This window comes from Cottoperca gobio, chromosome 4 (genome assembly GCF_900634415.1).
Source record: "Cottoperca gobio chromosome 4, fCotGob3.1, whole genome shotgun sequence".
In the NCBI taxonomy this organism is placed as follows: Eukaryota; Metazoa; Chordata; class Actinopteri; order Perciformes; family Bovichtidae; genus Cottoperca; species Cottoperca gobio.
The window spans coordinates 20,241,943-20,263,210 of NC_041358.1; the positions used below are offsets into that span (position 1 = coordinate 20,241,943).

At 40.0% G+C, this 21,268-nt stretch overlaps 3 protein-coding genes across 3 annotated transcripts; 1 reads left to right on the forward strand and 2 right to left on the reverse strand.

Annotated features, from left to right (window-relative positions):
- Positions 1-5,404, reverse strand: ccdc181 (coiled-coil domain containing 181). The gene is made up of 6 exons (XM_029430233.1): positions 5,259-5,404; positions 3,547-3,656; positions 2,199-3,185; positions 1,941-2,087; positions 1,087-1,244; positions 1-743 (listed from the first exon to the last, which is right to left on the reverse strand). The coding sequence occupies exons 2-6, from the start codon at positions 3,646-3,648 to the stop codon at positions 572-574; spliced, it is 1,566 nt and encodes a 521-aa protein (XP_029286093.1). The 5' UTR covers positions 3,649-3,656; positions 5,259-5,404; the 3' UTR covers positions 1-571.
- Positions 5,405-6,916: 1,512 nt separating this feature from the next.
- Positions 6,917-11,645, forward strand: cpox (coproporphyrinogen oxidase). The gene is made up of 7 exons (XM_029430387.1): positions 6,917-7,484; positions 8,009-8,152; positions 8,273-8,383; positions 8,493-8,634; positions 9,362-9,580; positions 10,568-10,672; positions 10,770-11,645. The coding sequence occupies exons 1-7, from the start codon at positions 6,917-6,919 to the stop codon at positions 10,852-10,854; spliced, it is 1,374 nt and encodes a 457-aa protein (XP_029286247.1). The 3' UTR covers positions 10,855-11,645.
- Positions 11,646-15,973: 4,328 nt separating this feature from the next.
- On the reverse strand, positions 15,974-20,025 carry prrg1 (proline rich Gla (G-carboxyglutamic acid) 1). Its single transcript, XM_029430191.1, has 4 exons — positions 19,926-20,025; positions 18,960-19,000; positions 17,979-18,139; positions 15,974-17,115 (listed from the first exon to the last, which is right to left on the reverse strand). Exons 2-4 carry the CDS (start codon positions 18,967-18,969, stop codon positions 16,660-16,662), a joined length of 627 nt encoding a protein of 208 aa, XP_029286051.1. The 5' UTR covers positions 18,970-19,000; positions 19,926-20,025; the 3' UTR covers positions 15,974-16,659.
- Positions 20,026-21,268: the final 1,243 nt, after the last annotated feature.

A 21,268-nucleotide genomic window follows, 5' to 3' on the forward strand; every position in this document is an offset into this window, starting at 1 on the left:
ATGTGTATTTTCATTTTATTTATCCATGTCATGAAATTAAACATCATTCATTATTTTCTATGACGATAATAATGTGATAAATTAGAAGTTTAATGTCTCTCAAACAGCCAGTCATATTTTCCTCAGATATATTTTTCATTCCTTTCCAGTTTCATCTGTTCAAGTAACCTGTTGTAAATTCAAAGGTATCCTTGTGTATCTATGTAACCAAAAACTCTCTGACCGAAAGCATACAGTAAAAAATAGTTTTGTATTAAAGCTGCACATCCCTGCAGTTTATGAAGAGCTCCATTTAAAGTAAAGTGCATCAGCCACTACACAAAGTAAATACAGTAATAAAAAATAATTCACTGTATAAATGTTATCACACTAAGTAAAGGTCACTGCGGTAAACATTTTTTTCTTTTCAGAATGTGCTTAAACACAGCACAGAAATAGAAATTATAAAACAAAACCTTAGTTTATTCTGTGTTCAGTTGTTGCTATGTCTCATGTTCCACACTTAAGCCTCGTGTCGCCCCGTCTGTGGTTTTGTAGTTTGAATCCAGCGGACATGTTGGATGTGTTTGGTTCAGAAGCGGTAGGCCAGCTGTTCGGTGAATCTGAATGGCTTTGTTTCATTGACGGTACACAGCAGGTCCCTCATGCGGCGCGCGCGGCGCTCCTCGAGCACCAACCTGCGGGAGCGCTCTCGAGCCGCATGATGCTCTGCTCGCTTCTCCGCCCGTTTCCGCTTCAGCCACCTGAGAAGGATGGAGATGGAGAGGACCAGGAGCCAATTCACCCATGCGAGAAAAAAGTCAACCAATTTCACATGTTGAGTTAAATATATTTCAAATTTCTCAATTAAATATTTATCCTAAAATTCACATGTGATAAGAGATGCAAAACATTTTTGTGAAATTTAAGTTAAACATTAAAAAAATGTATACGTGCGAAAAACATTTCACAGGTGATGTGAAACCAAATGTTATTAACTAGCTAACTAATTAATATGTATATATGAGAAAACGACATTTAAGAGAAACGAATTGACAAACGAAGTTGTGAAATTATTTGGCAATAATAATATAAAGGTGAACTGACAGTTTGAAGGCACGTTCACACTCCTCGCGGCTGCGTAGTAGGTAACCACTGTCCTCCTCAAGCCTCTTCAGCTCCACCAGCTGCCTCTCTTTCTGCTGCTGCTCCTGCTTCCTCTGAAGCCACAGCCTGAAGGACTCCTCCGGGTCGCTGGAGTCTTTCTGCACATGGATCGCAGAAATGCATCCAATAAGTAGTAACAATGACAAACATTTAGTATAGTAATGTTTTTTTCAATTTCTCTGATCAGTGCTGTGATTTTCTCTTCCTTATAGGCTATTTTATTTAAATAAGGTCTGTTCAGGATTATTTGCTCAGCACACAAACCCAACCCAACGCATTCCTCTGTGTATAACAAATAGGTCAATGTCATTACTTCAGGTAAAATTATTTCTCTCCTTTACCGAAGAGGATTTTTTTTCTTTAATGCATTTAGAGTAGACTGAATCACTACCGTGCTATATGTCAGCTATATACTTGCGCGAAACTTTATTTGACATGAAAATGTGGATAATACTTGGCATTCTCTGCAGTCATGAGATTAGTTTACAGACAAATCAGCATTTATTTAGATAGCGTATAATTCTACCTAAATATAATACATTTACTGTATATTTATCATTATATTCTCAAGTAGGGCTTGGCTATTTTATAATAAAGATTTGAGCAAAACTATTTGAATATAACATAATTCTTATATATTGGTAAAATGACATGAAAAACAGTATTAAAGTCTGATTAACAAAAACTGAATATGAAGACACAGGTTTTGCTTTAGCTACTGACAGTATCTGCATACTAGCTCACTGCTGTACGTCCATGCTGTGTTAGATTGGTGTGCCCTCTTGTGGTCGTACCTTAGAGCTCATCCTCTCCATCTCCTGGGCTCGGTGGATCCTTTTCTCCTCCTGAAACTGCTCTCTCTTCCTCAGCAGCCAGGCCTTAAACGCTAGCTCGTTATCCTGCCTCTTCTGCTCCTCTTCCTCCAGTTTCCTCTGCTCTTCCTGACAAGGGAAGCAATACTGATTTAAACAGTGATTTAAAACAACAAGCCTCCAAGGGGAAATGCTATTTTGTTGTAGAATTAGACACTTTTAGTCATTGTTCTTTCCTACCTCTCTGGCCAGCTTCTCCTTCCTCTCCTGGATCCTCTGCAACAACTCTTTCTGCTGGGGCGAGAGGGTGTAGGTGGCCTGGCAGGGTGTCCCGGCGGCCGACTGCACCCGCCGTTTGCTGCCTCTCCTCTGGCTGCCTCTCTGGCTGTGGCTGGCTGAGCTGGGCCTGTTCCTGGGCTGAGCCGGGGGTCTGGGGGCACGGAGGTGATCAAAGCCTTGCTGGAACGGGGAAGAGCCAGCACGAGGGCGAGGAGAGGAGGAGGACCTGTGGGTCTTACTGGAGCTCACAGTCTGCTCCTGGTAGCGTGAAAAGGAGTAGTCACTGTAGTTGTTTGCTATAGGAGGGAGAAGTCCTAGACTCTCCATCTCTTTCAGGCTGACCAGGTCAAACTTACCGTCCTTTTCGACAAGTACCCTGCCCTCTTTTAGCCCTACCTCACTGCTCTCCCCAGCTCGACCAGATCCTCCAAATCCTACACTTTCCTGCCGAGGGGAAAGTTTTAGCTCAGAAAGCTTTCCTGACATCTCAATCTCTGCCTCTGAATCCTTGGAGCCCTGTCCCCCCTCCACCTCACCACTGTTTCCATCTTTCTCAAACGGCAGCGGAGGCACCACCAGGTCCACCAGCGTCTCTTTAAAATGCAGCCGTCTGTGCCTTGTCATATTCGGAGCTTCCTGGTCCTGCAAGTCCCGATTAGCCTGCTGGATCTTCTCCAGAATGTACTTCTTCTCCTCTTCTGTCTGCTCATCCATCCCTGGAGGAGGTGGGACTACAGGTGAGGACTTATTTGGGCTGTCTCGGTCTGAGTCATACTCTAATGGCTCCATAGGTGAGGGCCACCTCTCTTCATCTTCTTTCAACACCTCGGTTTTCTTGCCTCTCTTCGCCTCCTTGTGGCTTTTCGGCTTTCTTTTCTTTCCTTTCTTTTTCTCATCCTCCTCCAGTTCTTTGTCAATTTCTGCTTCTATGTCGTCAAAGTCAGGACCCTGTGGGGCGGAATGGCGGACACGTTGCATTAATTAATTAGGTTTGTAGTTGAATGAATGAGCAACGTCAATGCTTGGCAGGTAATAGGTGTGCTGGTGAGATAACAGACATGTGTATGTGTGTTCATCAATATTGCATCCAGCAGTTGCGCACAGTGAAAGTATGTCACTGTATGTCAACAGAGTGGGTTTCACATGCATACAGGGATCTGTGCAGGCTTGGGTAACTCAACACTACCCATGCTGCACCCAGTCTGCTGTAAGTAGAGCAGCACAAACTTAGAATAAACAAGCTTCGTGATAGAAAGTATAAAGGGAAGATGCAATCAGCCTGTCCAATGATCTGATATAAATTACTTACCTGGTCCTCACTCCGGGTTTCCTCACTGATTAGCCAGTCCAGATCCTTCTCAAAGTCGTCCTCGTATTCCTCCTGAGACTTTGTGCAAACCACCTCACTCATAGTCTTCACTGGAAGACGATCAGAGACAATTTTCAGACAAGATTCTTGTCACACTAGCAGCAGGGCCTGAGGATCTAAACATATATCTAAAGCAAGATATCTAAACATCTACTGCCCAGATAACCAAGAAATGTGTTTTGGAAATTCATAGTTCATGGGTGATTCTGAAAGATTTAGGCTATATATATATATATGTATGTGTGTGTGTGTATATATAAAATGGTCATATATATGGGCAGAGAGACAGAACCCTGATTCCTTCTATCCATGCACTTTTACTCTCGCTCTTATAAAATTACAAATATTCAGTACAAGGTGTTTGGCCTTTGATTGCGTGGTTCATCTAACGACATCCTTGACATCTCTGCATATCAATAATGAAACTATATGAAAATCAGTGTTAAACCCTGCCCATTGAAGACCCATATAACTTTGGATATTATATCATATCCTATGACCTGCGTGACTGAATTTGTTAACAGACATGCAATGCATAACCTCAACCTCAGTCGAGCACACTACAGATCAGGATCCATCTATTTTAGAATAATCAAAACATCATCACACAAATCAAATTACAAGCAAAATATTCCAAATCATACATTCACTTTGGTTTGTGTGTGCCATTGATTGAGATGTGAGTTTTTGGATTATTGTGGCACTAATTTTTCCCGCACTTTACTTTATTTCCAGTGGATATATGGGATTTTACACAATGGTGGAATGTAACTAAGTACAATTACTCAAGCACTGTAGTTAAGTACCATTTTGAGGTACTTGTATTTCCATTATCTGCTACTTTAGGACTCTACTTCTACTACATTACATCTCAGTTGGAAATATTGTACTTTTTTACTCCACTACAGTCATTTGAAAAACTAAATACAAGTTACTTAACAGATTATTTAATACAAAATATAATCAACAAAATAATTAGGAAGTAATATTACAAATTAGACTTTATTGATCCCTGGGTGATATTCACAAGCTCGCCAGCAGTATATGATATTAAAATAATATTTAATGCTGCAACATTAAAACACATTTATGCCTCAATAATTATAATCCAGTACTATAATATGTATTATTCTGAAATTGACCATTCTGAACAATGAGTACTTTTACTTGTGGTACTTTAAGAATATTATGAATTATTAAATACTTTTGTACTTTAACTTAAGTAACATTTTAAATGCAGGACTTTTACTTGTAACAGAGTATTTCTACACTGCAGTATTGCTACTTTTACTTAATTAATATATCTGAATGTGTGTTGATTGGTCGTCGCCTGCTGGACAGAGACCAGTAGTACAACATTACCAGTAAACTATTTTTCTTGTTGTTTTTTGTCACAAATATTCCCTCTCTGCTGACATGCAGGCTATTTTTACTGTAGTTATGGCTCTGATGGGACTCACTGGCTACAAGACAGAGTTTACCATACATAGACTATAATCCTGTTTATTTTTATAGCTCTGCGGGCTACAAATAAACAGGACGGAGACCGAATTAACAGGCTGACTAGGGGTTCGCAAAATCGTGTTAATCAAAATGTTTGTCTACTGGGATTAAAGAGCAGTAACAAATGTGGCAATTGATAGTAAACTTACCACCAGCGTAGTATTCCTGTTCAGTTAAAAGCGGTGAAAAGACACATCCAGCCAGGTTGTTTTGTGACTATCACTTCATCTTACTGGCCCACATAGTGTCTGGCAGTCTGCGGAGCAGCACCTGTGCACATAATCTGCTTCCAGTCTCTCTGCAGCCCGAAAAGGTTTAATAGACCCGTCGTCATAGAGACGCACAACACGCTTTACTACTTGCGCATGCGCACACAGGATATACAACTGGTTTACAAGTAATAAAATCGCCATGCACACACTATAAACAAGAGAAAACAGACAAAGGGTTCCCACAACCCCTCAGAAAAAAATGACATTTTAAAATAATAGGCTTACTATCAAATATAAAATACCAATGTTTATTTATGTAACATGAACAGTCAGTTATATTATCATAAGAGATGAAGAATTAATACAATTACGAGAATAACAGTGGTCTCTCACTCGCTCTATGAGATTTAAACAGTGGTGGAACAAGTACTAAGATATTTTTCTTCAGTAAAAGTAGCAGAAGGTCTACCAAGTAAACGTACAAAAAGTACAGCATAGGCCTACTCATTATGCAGGATGATCAATTCAGAATAATGTTTATTATATTATTAATTATAATGGATGTGTCCATCACTTTAATGTTGCAGCTGATACGAGTTGGTCTTCTTCTTCTTCTTCTTCTTCTTCTTCTTCTTCTTCTTCTTCTTCTTCTTCTTCTTCTTCTTCTTCTTCTTCTTCTTCTTCTTCTATTGAATGAATGAATTTCATGAAGGGATCAATGAAGTCTTATTTTTTATCCATAATGATAGGCCTACACCATAATGTATTTATTGATTACATGTTGTAGTATTCATTTGAATCTGCAAAGGAACTAGCAAATAAAGGTATCAAATACATGTAGTTGAGTAAAACTTATAATAATTCCCTCTCTGATGTAGGGAAGTAGAAGTATAAAGTAGCATAAAATGGAAATATTCAAGTTAAATATAAGTACCTTAAAATGGCACTAAAATAAAGTGAAACCATTTGGAGTTGTCGTTATATATAGATTATTATGCTATGATGTTACTGGTCCGGCCCACTTGAGATCAAATTGGGCTGTATGTGGCCCCTGAACTAAAATGAGTTTGACACCCCTAGTTTTGACCATTGGGCAGAGATACCAGTCAGTCAATCTAATTACTTTATTTCGGGCCTTTAGTCCATTGAAGAAAACGATAAAGATATGATTAAGTATACAAATAAAATATTAAATAAAATATATATATATACAGAGTTGAATATTAAAAAAAATATATATTAACACAACATAATGTAAATCCAAACAATAATTATATTCGATTCTGTTCGGAGTATAATTCAAATGATGTCTGTATACTGTAACTAAAAGTCAAACAGACGTATAAGTACAAAATACGGAGTCACTGAACGCAGCATTTGGTGTGTGTCGCATTGCATTTTGGGTTATGAAGTTCGCTGTGGGCTTTCACTACGCGGAGAGCCCTACAAAATAACGACATTTCCCGTGTTGCCTCTGTCATTACCGATGAACGACACGCCCCTTGACTGATAGCAAGTAGGTACAACTTCTGACGATGTTTTGAGTAAGTACACATTAACTATCAACGGCCGTAGAGCGATTGTTTCTTCTTCAAATGGCCACAATTGTCATTTGTTCAGTCAAAAAAACGGCTCAAACCACCGCGAGACGATGTTTGAGTTCAAATTTAAAGGGGCTTGCTAGTTCAGCAGTGTCACCCTTGCCGTTAACCTGCACTCATAGCCCTCCAGTAAGACTCCTTCCGGGTACAAGATGGTTTTCCAGGGGTTCCAGCGTACGCTTCATGTCCCATGGGACCGCAGGCAGAGCCGGAGCTGGGCGAACCAGGAGGGGAGCCCTGGCGCTCAGTGGAGCTGCAGCAGTAACAGCAGCTGCGGCAATAGCAGGGTTTTTGGCCAATGCTAACCACTTCCAATGTGCTGAAATGGCAACGAAAGTATCCCAAGCTGTTGAGGAGAATGAGCCAGAGCTGGATATCTTGCAGAGATGCCGGGGGTTCATGTCTCATCCAGTGACCGACATCGGTGTACTGCAGGAGAGGAAAGGGGAGATGCTTACGAAGATGGAGATGTTGATCATGAAGACGCAAGCCGATTTCTGCAATGCCCTGCAGGAGGTGGACGGTGGGACGTTCAAGGTGGACCGGTGGCAGAGGACTGAAGGTGAGGGGGTCCCATTTAGATCAGATATCTCTTTTACAAGAGAGACTTGTCCAATATAGCAGCTGTACACAATAACAACACAGTAACATACAACAAAAAACAAAAAATTCACAATAACAGAAGAACAGCAATTTAACACAATGGCCTCTCAAGGAAAACAACCACATGCCTCCATGCCCACATTCTTTATAATGCCCTTAAATTCATTACTAGATATAAATGTTTCTAATTTAGGATGTGTTTGCAGATTATTCTGTGCCCAATGTGCATAGCCTATGAAAACCTTGGGTACATTAATAAACAACCACCTGAGGGATACAGATGCATGTTCATCCTGACCATAATGCTTAAGGTGTTTATAAGATTCTTAAAGTATTGGAGCTTCAAGTGTGGTGCATGTTTTTGTGCTGAAAGATGCATGCATGAAACACAGCCTGGCAAAAGGCGTAACAATCAAACTCACATCTATCTCTTTCAATGTATTCCCTTATGACCCTGTGTGTGTCTGTGTGTGTGTGTGTCAGGTGGTGGAGGAATCAGCTGTGTGATGCAGGGTGGTAAGGTATTTGAGAAGGCAGGGGTCAATGTGTCGGTGGTGTTTGGAAACCTGACCGAGGAGGCCGCCAGACAGATGAAGAGCAGAGGGAAAGTCCTCAAAGGAAAAGATGGTACGTTCTGTTAACTGGATATTTGTACGCAGGCTGAGAGCTTGACAAGAGGTGTGGTAACCTACATTCAGAGTTATATGTAATGGATAACATTTCATGTCATGCTCTGTTTTCTCACAGGCAAGCTACCCTTTTGTGCCATGGGTGTGAGCTCTGTTATCCACCCCAAGAACCCCCACATCCCCACAGTACACTTCAACTACAGATACTTTGAGATCGAAGAGGAAGATGGTGAGTGTCAGTTCTTGACGTCAGCAGTTGTGTCTTGGTGTCAGTGACACTATTGAGTGAATGAATGATGACCCTTGTTTCTTTCTTCCTTGTCTGTGTGTGTTTTCAGGCTCTAAGCAGTGGTGGTTTGGTGGAGGCACAGACCTGACTCCAGTTTATGTTAATAAAGAAGATGGGTTTCACTTCCACAACACCCTGAAGGAGGCCTGTGACAAGCACCACTCGCAGTACTACCCCGACTTTAAGAAATGGTACAGTTTGACAAATGTGTGTTCTTCAGCACGTACGCATCTGTAGGCCTGATGTGTGTGTGTGTGTGTGTGCGTTGCAATGGGTGTTTCCCCACTGTAGTATGATGATAAGAGGAACTACCTAAAATCTGCAGTTGCAGAAAAACCGTTGAGCCCTGGCAGTAGCCAGTGAATGACCATTGGGGATATGAAAGGGACGGGTGTTGGTTATCTGATGTGGCTTGCAATAAGTATATTTCTGTCGCTTTTAATTGACCCTTTGCTAAGCGTTGCCCCTTGCTGCTCCTCTTTCAAGCTGTCGAAGCTACCATAGAGCCCACATTGTTACTAACTGCACTCCCTGAGAGAAGCAGGCAGAAGAGTCTACAGTGTGCGTTTGACGAATATATCCAGTATGTCAAACTGATTCAGCAGCGAAAGAAGGTTAAAGAGATAAAGATGGTTAAGCTAAAACCTTAAGGGAAACCACCACATCACCTGGCGATTGAGACCAAAGACAATGTCATTTAAGGAACATACTTAAATCTAAAAGGCATTTTGGGCTTATTTGCTTTCTTTATAACTTGTACGTGCTTTCACCGGACTTATTTTTAATTCCGTCCGTCCTCTTGTCTTTAAAATATTCAGTAGATCTGGGCTTTACAAATATATTATTTAAAGTACAGCCCTGGTTAAAAAGAAAAATGAAGACAGCTATTGACTTATTTATTTGGGTTTGTATCTCTAGGTGTGACAGATATTTCTACATCCGGCACAGAGGAGAGACTCGGGGTATAGGAGGGATCTTCTTCGACGATCTGGACTCCCCAAGTCAGGAGGAGGCTTTCAACTTTGTCAAGAGCTGTGCCCACACCGTGGTGCCCTGTTACCTGCCCATCGTATACAAACACCTCAACGACTCCTTTACTGATGAGGAGAAGGACTGGCAGCAGGTACGTCGAGGAAGGTGAGTAAAAGAACTGGTGGCTTTTAATGAGTAACGTATACATTTTACATAGGAGATGGATAAAAAGGAGATTTTGTATTTTACAGCCTATTTTAGTTCTACAGAATAAACCTAAACTTGATCCAATATAAGTAAAGGACACATCTGACTTCTCCATACATACCATTACTGTTGAAGTCAGTCAAATCAACTATGAAATAATCGACCTTAAATAAACTCACACAAACGTTAAACTTTCTGATGACAGGGGATTCGTCACAGTTAACAGTTTCCCTTTTATTTTGTAAAAACAAACTCATTTACTGAGGTGTGAAATTATTTATGAAAAAGTTTTGATGTAGACTTTGTGCACAGCCAGTGTTCCAAAGCTGGACCACATTCTCTCAGAGCTCTCTGTCCCAGCAGGGGGAGTCTTGAGTAATTTAGTGAAACACCACAACATGGAGAAAGGGCAAGTTTATGAACGGCGTGGGGGGGTGGGGGGTGGGGGGGGGGGAGAGCGTGATTGTGGGCTAGAAACTCCGACAGAGATTGGATGTGTGGATAAAGTGGAAGTTAGGAGAAGAAAGAAGATCCTCGGCCAGAATGAACGAGCCGTGGCTCAGTCTCGTCAAGTGAACGTTAAAGTTGTGTAGTTATATGCAGCTGAAAGTGCAGATTCATGTAAATGTGGTTACTTTACAGAGGTTACAAAGGTTCATGCACTGCAGCTGAGACTCTTCTATCAGAGCTGCTCACCAGCATATGAATGCACCAACTGGGAGACTAAAAAGATAAAGATGATTAAATGTTCCCTGTGCTGGATTACCTACATATCTCAGGCACGTTTTAATGACATTTATCATTGGTTTGAAATCCTCATACAAAGATTCTGGTTTTGCATGTTGTTTTGGATTTGGAACTGATTTGAACAGTGTCCACTTAATGTATCATCGGATCCCATTAAGCTAGGTGTTTAAATGAGGGTTTCTGTGTTTTACGATGCAGATATGTGGAGTTCAACCTGGTATACGACAGAGGAGTGAAGTTTGGCTTGGCCACGCCCGGCTCCAGAATTGAGAGCATTCTCATGTCCCTCCCCCTCACTGCCAGGTAAGATAACAGTCTTGAAGTACCGCTCGCCCCGATCCTGTATGACAGTAATGAGCTGTCTGTGTTGCTTGGTAACAAACTCCCCCTTCATCCTCAGGTGGGAGTACATGCATGAGCCTGCCAAAGGTACCCTGGAGGCTGAGATGCTGGAGGCGTTACGAAACCCCAAGGAGTGGGTGTAACTACCGTGTCCCCAGGTTTACGTGTCTGTGATGTGTTTTATAATGCTGGACCGGTTTGACGAGCGCAGCAGTTAACACACTTTACCAAAATAATATCACATTGCTCTTGTCTGACATGTTTTAACCTGCGATGGTACTTTTCTCTCTTTCCTTTTTGCTATGTTTTGTCAAATCAGCCTTGTTAACACTGAATCACATTGGGATCACATTACTATACTTGTACCTGCTTCTAGGTCATCTCACATTGATGATGTGCTCCTTTTTTAAGAAGTGTTTGTGTCAAAGTGTTTTTTTCTATGCCCAGGCTAAATGTGGCTTGCTCTACTTGGAAGCTCTTGAGCTTTACTCAACTTAAACAAAGCACGAAAAGGGAAAAATGGGGACACACTGAGCCTCTGCATGTATGTGTGTGCCACCACTGGTATCAAATGTTAAGAAATCTGTTTTTGTTTTTTTTATGTTTCAGTGCATCTGCTCAAAACAATGGGTTATTTTTGACAATCAAAGCTAAGCAATTACTTTCAGTATAATGGACTGATTCCTCTTGAGCCCCATGTACGTTGCGGTTGGACGTTCACTGGTGGTCAATGAGTCACTTCCTGGTTTGTTTGAAGAGTAGTAAAACAATAGTTGGATGTTGGATCATGTTCCACAGAGAGGATATTAGTGAAATCACAGTCCAGGTGGCTAATTGAAAGAAGAAGAATGTTGGAAAAACAAAATGTCATTTGTAAAAATAATTTATTGCTAAAATGTATAATAAATTGTTTGTTCTGTTACCTTTCAAGGATTTTACTGGCTTCATTCTCAATTTCTTGTGCACCACTTTACACATTTGCCTTATTCTAATTCACCCTTTTAATGTAGATTTGAATCTTCACGTTCCACTAGCGAGAAACTGACCAACTCAGCAATGTGTGTGTTTGTAAAATGATATCCATGAAAAATGTCCTAAACATGTATAATAATTACAAACAAGACTTCACACACCTTTACACATTTTTTAAAAAGAATTTTCTCCCTGCTTTTTTTTTTTCAATGTTTTCATATATTATTTCATAAAAATGTTGTAGTATAGTATGTCAAAAATATCATAAAAACAAAGACATGGTACCATTTGCCATTACAAATGTCATAGTATACATTTCATAAACTTTTTTTTTAAATGTCATAAAGTCAATAGTATAATATAGTAGTCAAAGATTATGTAAAAAAAAAAAAGGTCAATAATACAGTATGCCATAATAAATGTCAAAGAATGTAATAGTATTACATGCCATAAAAATATCAAATAACAGTCAGTGTTGTATGTCAGAAAAAATGCTACTTTACAGCATGCCATTAAAATGTTATAGTAAAATATGTCATAAGAAATATGTCATAAAACATTTAATAAAATTGTCATGGTATAGTTTGGCACAAAAGAAGTCATATCACATCATGCCATAACAAACGTCATAGCGTGCTATAATAAAATGTCACGTCATGGTGTAGTGTCTTAATGTTATAAAAAAGTCACAGTATAGTATTTCCAAAAATATATAGTATATTATTTAATGACAAATGTCATAAAAAAAGTCATTGTATATTATGTCGTCAAAAAGTCATAACAAATGACATAGTATAGTATTTCCTAAAAAAAAAAGTCTTAAAAAAGTAGTAGTAATACAAAGTCTATCAATACACGACTAAAACTAATACAGTATAAATGGTTGATGCGGACATATGTGACTACATGTGTATATGAACAAAATGCTCAGAAACTCGAGGAACATTGTTTCATTGTACGTGGCAGTGCAGAAAGATTGAAAGGTTCTGGGAAGAAGTACGAGGTACAATAGAGAAGATCATTTCAAAACAGATTTTACTGGACCCCAAGTTTTTTCTGTTGGGTTTATATCCACAGAAACATAAATATAGTAAAAACGAGCGAGCATTTATAGACCTCAGTTTGCTTCATGCTAAGACATGCATTGCGTTGTTTTGGAAAAACGTTCACAGTCCAAGCATTATTCGGTGGTTACGACGAATGTTATCAGGCCTTCCATTAGAGAGGATATCTTACACATTAAAGGCTAAGCAGCATATATTTGAGAATATACGGAGGCCCTTTATAAACTATGTTAAAGACTTGGACTTAACTGATGATCAAGTGGGCGACTAGTTGCGGTGGTAATGCAGTTCCCAGCTTGACTTGTGTATCTCTCGTGAACATATTCTGTTTCTGAATGTTTGCCTAAATAAGTAATGTACTCCATGTTGTATTAGATTACCTCTTGTTTTGTTTTTTCTGTATTTCTTTATGTTTTGACTGTAATGTTGAAAATGTAATAAAAATAGTGGGGGAAAAAAATATTTATGTCATAAAGAAATGCCATAAAAATAGTCATAGGGTTAGGGTGAAGAGTCTGTCCTTTTCAGATGACGTCAAATCTGTCAGGATTCCATAAATAAACTACACAGAATCCCAAAATGCGCTTACACCTTTATTTAATTCACGCAAACTTCAGCAAACAACCTTTTTGGACAAACATACAAACTGTAAAACAAGCTACAAAATGTAATTGCTTATGCCGTTTAAGACCATGTAGGGCCTTAATTGTTGCTAAATTGATTGATCAACTTTTAATACTTTTTAAGACCCTGCTGACACCCTGTTGATCCTTTGTGTGAGTCCAGCAGGGAATAGGAGAACAGAAGAAAACTCACAATTTAATCTCACAATATAATAATAATAATAATAATAATAATAATAATAATAATAATGTGACACCGAGTGAAATTAAGGAAACATGTGGCACATTTTTTATGTTTTATTACAAATTAATTCAAGCTTCTGCACATATCAACGATTTATAACAAGTTTCTTGCATTTAATGTTATATAACATTTTGTTTGTTTGATAAGGCATTGTAAAAAACAAAAGGACTCTGCAAATAACAGTACAACAACTGACCTGACCAAAATGGCTTCTCCTCACCAGCACAACTCAGTTCAAGGTCATAGCTAGTGCTGAGGTTCACAGGTCAACTCACAAAAAAAGTATAATAATCAGTGCTCAAAGTCTGTGAGGTGTAGACAGGACATGTGACATGTATCAGTATTGGTTAACATTACATACATATATTTGGTTTTTAGAGTATATGCAGCAACATTGCATATAGATTATGAGCACGGTGACATCTTAATGGCTGAAAGACATCAATCCAGACTGTCCTACCTTTTAATCAAACATCTAATTTTGAGCTTAAACACAAAGTGCCTTCATTTATCCCCAATCTACTGTATAATAGTTACACTCGTGTCAATGCATTCACTGCATTCCTATGCAGTCAAAAAAACAAAACACAATCTCACTGTAACTTACTTTCACACGTAGAGACTATACATATTTATATACAGGTACATAACACATGCTAAACGTGAAATCTGCCCATAGTGTCGTTAAATACAGAATCTCTCCCCTCTGAAACATCTTTTCCCAAAGCTTCTGTTTCTATTGCTTTCTGTCCCACAATCCTGCGCAAGTCACTCCGAAACTTACATTTATGGTGCGGCTGCAAACCTATCCTCCGTGTGCTTTTAGTGAAAGTGGCACGGCAGAAGACTCTGTAGTCGTTTACGACACGGTTACAGTTGTGAGAAGGGAAAGGAAAGAGCAGGGAAAGATTTTCACAGTTAAAGCAGGCTGTGATAAATGTCAACAGCCCAGAGAAGGACATGGACCAGCAAACACTGACCATCAACAAACAGTGCAGAGCCACATCCATCCTCCGGTGTACAGACCGAGCTGCATGCATTACAAAACTGTCAGAACATATATGACACACATACACAATACACACACACACACACACCCCCCCTCCCCCCCCCCCCCTTGTAAGTGCTGGTTTTAACTTCAAATTTAAACTCCAGAATATTCAAGTGTAAACTGAAGTTGGACCAATGCATTTGTTTGGCAACTTGACTATTTAAACCTGCTTTAAGTGATATTTTATAATTCAACAATGAGTCAAATTACTAATTTAAAAAAGTGGAAAAGTAAATTATCAATCAACTCTGTAACTCGATGCAGTTTTGACTAATTGTTTTGATTCTGAAACCCCCAATATATAACTGTGGGTAGCCATTTACACTTTATTTTATTTACCATATTTACAGTTAACAAGCCAAGCATCCACTCTACTCGCCCAGCAAAAAGTAAATTAATGAAATATTTGTATTTAGCAATATACAGACCCAGATATTCCTCTCTGGAGTTGTCGACCAAACCAGAGCTAAAAAGTAAAGATTGGACTCAAAAGTTATTTGTTGGGATGAAACTCAGGTGGGCTGCTGATGGTGCTCTGTGTCTGCTGGATATGAGTAAATATTTGTTTGCTTACAGGTTACACAAAAAAAATATTATGCTTGATTTTGAGTGTTTTTCTCTTTCTGCCCCCTAGTGGTCAAAGACTGCTTAATAGCAACTTTGGCTTCCACTGGTCTAAATGCTCTTTCTGAGTGCAAAACAAAACATTTTTACAAGTATGCAAAGTATACAGACAGACCAGTTTGGACACTGTACACAATTATAGGTGGAAACAGTTCATATAAGTGCTGGGAGAAGTCTAATGAATTGGCATATGACGACGTCCACAGTGAAACATTGCAAAGGACGATGATATAGTTGTTGTATGAAAGGTACTGTAATTTTATCTGATCAAACTGTGACGATACGTTTAAATTAAAAATTGATAGTAATTATCGCTGCACGTCTGTATAAGCCGATCTGTCTCTCCTCTCTGCTGCACTGCTTGACTGGTGGATCGGCGCTCGGACTGTGAGCGTCTTTCAAACTGATCAACTCATACGGGCACGAAACTCGCTACAGGAGCTTTCCCCAACGTTATGAATAAAAGGATGCTCGTCATCTTATGGTGACCTTTTTTCACCAGAAAGGAGTGCGTTCCATTAACTGTAAAACAAAGATAGATCTCTCTCTCTCTCTCTCTCTCTCTCTCTCTCTCACACACACACACTCTCACACACACACACACTCTCACACACACACACACTCTCACACACACACACACACACACAAAGTAGTTTCAACCACCCAAACTGATGACACTAAGTGTATTGGGATTGCTTGTGACAGCTTTAATGTCCACCTTCAGTTGAACATCCAAAATCAATCTGCGCAGCGTTAATAAATCAGCAGTTACTTTTTAAGCACACAAAGAACGCCATTAGCACCACCGCACACCTGCTCCTCAGTGTTTGTGTGGGCGGGGGCCCAACCCTAGTAAATTATTTTTTTGACAACAAAGAGGTCTAATGTAAAAGGTATTAAAAATAGGTGCAAAATATCTGCTCACTTAAGCCTGAAACATTGGCACTAACCTTCATTAAAGCATTGGTCCAACCCCCATATACACTTTTAGAATATTTGTCCTCTATTATGGCAACCAGAACATATTTACGCCACATGCAACATTTGTTAGGCCTGCTGAGTAAAATTATTTGCTACAGTGTGACAGCAGCATAGATGCAACTTGAGGAAAAATCAGCAAAGGTTGGTTGGTATTGGTATTGCAATATCCTTCCTGCTATTATTTCACCTCATTGATGAAAGGTTAGTGCAAATTTCAACAGCGCTGGCTCCGGCAAAGATTGCATTAGTCCATTGACCAGACAGTTAATTGTGTTTCTGTATGTGTTGAACGGGGAAGGCTGGTGATACCACAACAGTGACACTGCTAAATTATCAGATGGTCTTAGTGTAGGTTAGCGCTTTTGTTGGGGTGGTAGTGAGAGACAAGTTTACTTCCCATGGCCACTAGAGCTAGTGTTGTTGACTATATCCTCATACTGTGGCGGTGGCTCCGTCTCTATTTGGACGTCTGTATGGCCCACAGCCTCCTCATAAGATGGTGGCGGGTCTCCAGCGCCTCCTCTCCCTGATGTGAGCTCTGAGCCTGGATAAGCCGGGCTGCTGTGCACGCTGAGTTCTGAATGGTCACCATGGTGGTAGTCCCTCCCCCAATGGTCCATAGAGACCACTGACAGGACGTGGTCGTGATGCGAGTGTCCCAGGCTGGGGCTGCGCTGCGAGCGCTTGCGGGAGTGGCAGCGCCACACAGTGATGGCGACGGTGACAACGATGAGCACGACCAGCAGCAATGGCACGATCAAGTAGAGAGAGTGGACGCCTCCAACCACCGTCTCCAGCCCTCCGTTTGGACTGCTCTCACGCACATATTCCTCCCAGAACCGTCTCTGCAGCCGATCAGAAGACAGACACACATGTTGTCAAAAATCAATACAAGATCAAAAAACATTTCCTCAGAGATAACACTCACGCTACATTAATGCCGGCTACAGTGTAAACACGGTGGCACAAAAACAGTTTCCAAAGCACACGGTCGCACAGCATGAATACTTTGTCTCTGGATTACTGCAACACAAAAGGCCGTAGACAACAACATCCGAACAAAAAGCGACCACGTGATTGTGAAAGTCCATCTGCGTGACTTTGCTCTCTGGCCTCTCACAATAGTTTTACAAATACGCCTCCCTCTCTAGCGTGGACTCGGCTGTTCTTCCTGCTGATAACCATCACTTCCTGAAAAAACACCCACATTCCACAAGCTACCACTCTTGGCATAGGATTTCATTCCTGGACACATAACCCAACAAAATAGCACTTTCAAGGGATATTTGGGATTCTTTTCTTTTTTCACATAGTACGGCTGGTATGAGTTATTCAGCAGTAGTAGTATTGATTTGTGGCTCTGAGCTCCAGCTGGAAGTCTGTGTTCAGACATTTCCAGCCAGCTAAGGGTCAAGATAATAATTAATTATGCAAATTAAGCAGCAGAAAGATATTAAGTTTTTGCTGCTTATTATTTTTTAATGACACCGTGAGGTGTGGTAAGTTTTTGTCTGACTAATCACTGTCTGTCTGGGAGAGCTATGAGCACGACTCCCTGCTGGACCTAATGTCCCTGTTTAGCCATGACAATTAGTGAGTAACTCAAACAGTAGGTGTTTTAATGTGTTCTACTTTTCTCTTCCTGTGTGTAGTTAGCCTTAAAGAAATGATTTGTAGGTATGATGTGATGCTTCTCTCATCCCCTCACCGTCTTCTCGTCGTTCTCGAAGGCCTCGCGGGCCTCCTCATATGTGCAGATCTCCTCTCGGCACTCCCTCTGGATGTTACCCTGCTTCATTTCCTCCAGCAAGAAGTTTGCCCTGCGCAGCCTGTGCAGCACCGAGTGGGCCGCGTCCGCCGGCAGGAACACTGAGAGGCAGGCGACAGAGGAGGAATGGAGGGGGGGGGGGGACACACACACACACACACACACAAAAACAAGGAAAGAGGAAATGTACAATTGAAAGATATGTGCAACAAAAAAATAAATACATGATTCAAGATAACAAGCGGAGACAAGAAAATAAGACACGAAAGAGGAAAGTAGGGCTGAGTCAGTAAGCAGAACAGCATGGGGGAGGAAGTGCAGGGGGGGGGGGGATTTAAGCAGGGAGTGTATTGAAAGAGAAATGAGTGAAGCAGAAGGAGTAAAAGAGGATATAGATGCCAAAAAAAAAAAGGGAGAGGGCGAGAGGTGGGGATTGAAACAAAGGCAGTAGAGCAGAGCCGAGCGCTGCCCAGTGCCCACATTTCTGCATAAAAACAAAAGCTCCTTTGATTTAGGCATCCATCCCTTGGCCACATAAAACAAAGTAGAGGAATGAAGTTAGAGAAACACAGCGGCCCTCTGTTTCACACATCCAGGACAAGAACATAAACTCTGAGATATGCCCTGGGGATGTGCTAACAAAGTAATCATGTCCATGTAAACAATAAGTTCAGGGATGTGATTAGCACAAGACTTGAAAAAGCAGAAAGAAATAATGGCGACATGCAGAAAAACAGGAAATTGCCTTAGGAAAGAATGGGAATTGTGTGCTTTAGACAACAGAAAGAGTCACATTACAAACGACACACAACTTGAATATCAACACAATAGAGGAGTGTTTTTTAGGAAATGTATAAGTGGTAAAGTTCATGTGAACTTCTCTCTCTGTGGGGTAAACGCAAAAAGTGTCAATAAACTTACCACTCCCCATGATTCCTGCGAGTCTGTTTTAGGGGATTTATCTGTAGAAAACCAAACACACATTAATGTACGGCTTTGAACCTGTAGAAACAAGTCAAGACAATAATAAACCAAGACTGCCTCTCAACAATACACTTATTCCTTTGTTTCTTTTTTTAAGATCAACAGCTATTTAAATAATCCCACACAGCAACAACATCCTATTAACTCACAGTGAGACTAAAAGGGAGGGAATGTCACACATTTTCAAGAACTGTGATGATGCAATACTGAGAAAAACATCTAATTTTAGCCAGATCACATGTGAAATTTCACACTTTGGGGAAATTCCTATTAAAAAAAAGTTTAGTTTAAAAATAAACTATTACTATACACAATATTAGCACAGCCGTGTGAAAACATCACACTCATGTTGCTTTGGGAATGAATAATAAGCCAATATTATATTTGTACGAATGGATAAGAATATAACAGCTAGGTGTTAAAGGGCGGGTAGTGAGTATAACACATCCTTGACCAATGTGACAAATGGCGGCTGCTGGTCAGTGTCAGTGTCAGTGTTACGGGAATCATGCTCGTAGCTAGCCGAGTTAGATCACCAGCGGAGGAAACATCACGAACAAAGCAGCGCCGCCGCCCCGTTACACAAACGGCAAGAGAGACAGGACAGCCACTGAAAGCTACAACCATGTTTGTGGCTACTAATGGTGTTTTCTCGTCCGTATGAGTAGCACCGTTAGCTATGTGTGGAGCTGGTTAGCGCCCCGTGTATTGACAAGCGCGGATGATTTGTAGGATCAGTGTGTCTCAAGCCTCGGATGCGATTTAACGAGCAACACATGATTCAAACGGCCGGATATCCCGAAACAGAGGTCGATAGAAGGACCTCTGCTAAATATTACAGGCTTTTACTTCGTGACAAAGTCATCTGTTGGTGTAAAAATAAACTTTATCACTTTAGCTCACCTCTTTTCGTCCCAAAAATGCGCATAAACGGTCCCTCGTCTCCTCTGCTGCCACAGAGTGTTGCTATGCACGTTGCGCAGGCGCACAAGCTCTGTTTGCCTCCAGCGCCCCATGAACTGCCCCTTCCACTGAGTTAAAGGGACAGACCCTAGAGATCAACACATACTGACCACAATAATTACGTCTCACATAATAACTTATAACTTATAGCACGAAATAAGTTTGTAGAATAATATATGAGGTTAACGGAATTTAAACAATCCTTGTATTTAAGGTGATATTGCATACTAATTCAGATTAATAATTAAATCCAGCATTGCTTCAAATTGAAAGGTTTAACAATATAAATGAAATGTCTGGTCAATTTAATTTATATAGCCGAATATGACAAATCACAAATTTGTCTCAGGGGGCTTTGACAATCTATACAGCATAGCACATCCTCTGTCATTATGGACCCTCAATACAGATAGACTAAGAGAGAAAAAGAGCAACTAAGAAGGGATCCCTCTTCCAGGATGGAAAGACGTGCAATAGATGACGTGTGTGCAGAATAAACAACATAACATTACAGTATAGACAATATTACAAAATGATAAAATGTATGAAAAAGAGAAAAATATTAATTATTTGAAAGTGTTATTGTGACCATTGTAATATCCGTAGTTAGAAATATCAACATGTCTCGTAAACTTTGAATAAAAATAGATGAAGATGTTAAAATAATTCTACACATTTTGTCAGATTTCGGTCCTTTTTTCTGTGCATATTTCCACCAAATTGAATTTCTATTGTTTGGTTTAATTTTAAAACCACATAATCAGTTAAATCAAATTCAGTCATATTCATGTGCTTTTTCTCCCTTCAAAAATAAGTAACTGAATCTTCTCTTTTGTCGTTATTGTGTTTAGTAGTTTTTATTTTAACTGCAATGAATTACACAAGCAAAATTATCTTTATTTCTTTCAATTGTTGCTGTTCTTGTAAAGGACTTCTTTGAAAAGGGTTCTGTGAATATAAGTTGTATTTAGTGCAGCAACAGCAATCAATAACAGTGGAATCAATGGTAACAAGTTTAGTTTCTAAGTTAGTCTGCTAAAATGTATTTAAAATGCATTGACTCCAACAATTTGTCACCAATTATGTTGAGTTTGTGAAACCTTTGACATTTTTATGACCTTGAAGACTAAGAAGAAAATCCAACTCAAATGAATAGTAGTGATTTATTACTAAACAAACAATATACCATATGAGTTGGTGGTATTTGCCTCACATTTGTCCTCCCGTGCTTTGATTTAGTACTTTGCTCACATCAACTAATCAGCTTTGGTGCACTGCCGGCC

Bases quoted from the DNA above. Each gene is read 5' to 3' on its own strand.
- ccdc181 (XM_029430233.1), bottom strand. From the start codon at position 3,648: ATGAGTGAGGTGGTTTGCACAAAGTCTCAGGAGGAATACGAGGACGAC. The intron at 1,245-1,940 runs GTACGACCACAA...ATCCATGTGCAG, and splicing joins TGGAGAGGATGAGCTCTAAG to AAAGACTCCAGCGACCCGGA. The intron at 744-1,086 runs GTCAGTTCACCT...CATCCTTCTCAG, and splicing joins TGTGAACGTGCCTTCAAACT to GTGGCTGAAGCGGAAACGGG.
- cpox (XM_029430387.1), top strand. From the start codon at position 6,917: ATGGCCACAATTGTCATTTGTTCAGTCAAAAAAACGGCTCAAACCACC. The intron at 7,485-8,008 runs GTGAGGGGGTCC...TGTGTGTGTCAG, and splicing joins CCGGTGGCAGAGGACTGAAG to GTGGTGGAGGAATCAGCTGT. The intron at 8,635-9,361 runs GTACAGTTTGAC...TTGTATCTCTAG, and splicing joins TACCCCGACTTTAAGAAATG to GTGTGACAGATATTTCTACA.
- prrg1 (XM_029430191.1), bottom strand. The intron at 17,116-17,978 runs GTGAGGGGATGA...GATCGGCTGCAG, and splicing joins TCGAGAACGACGAGAAGACG to AGACGGTTCTGGGAGGAATA.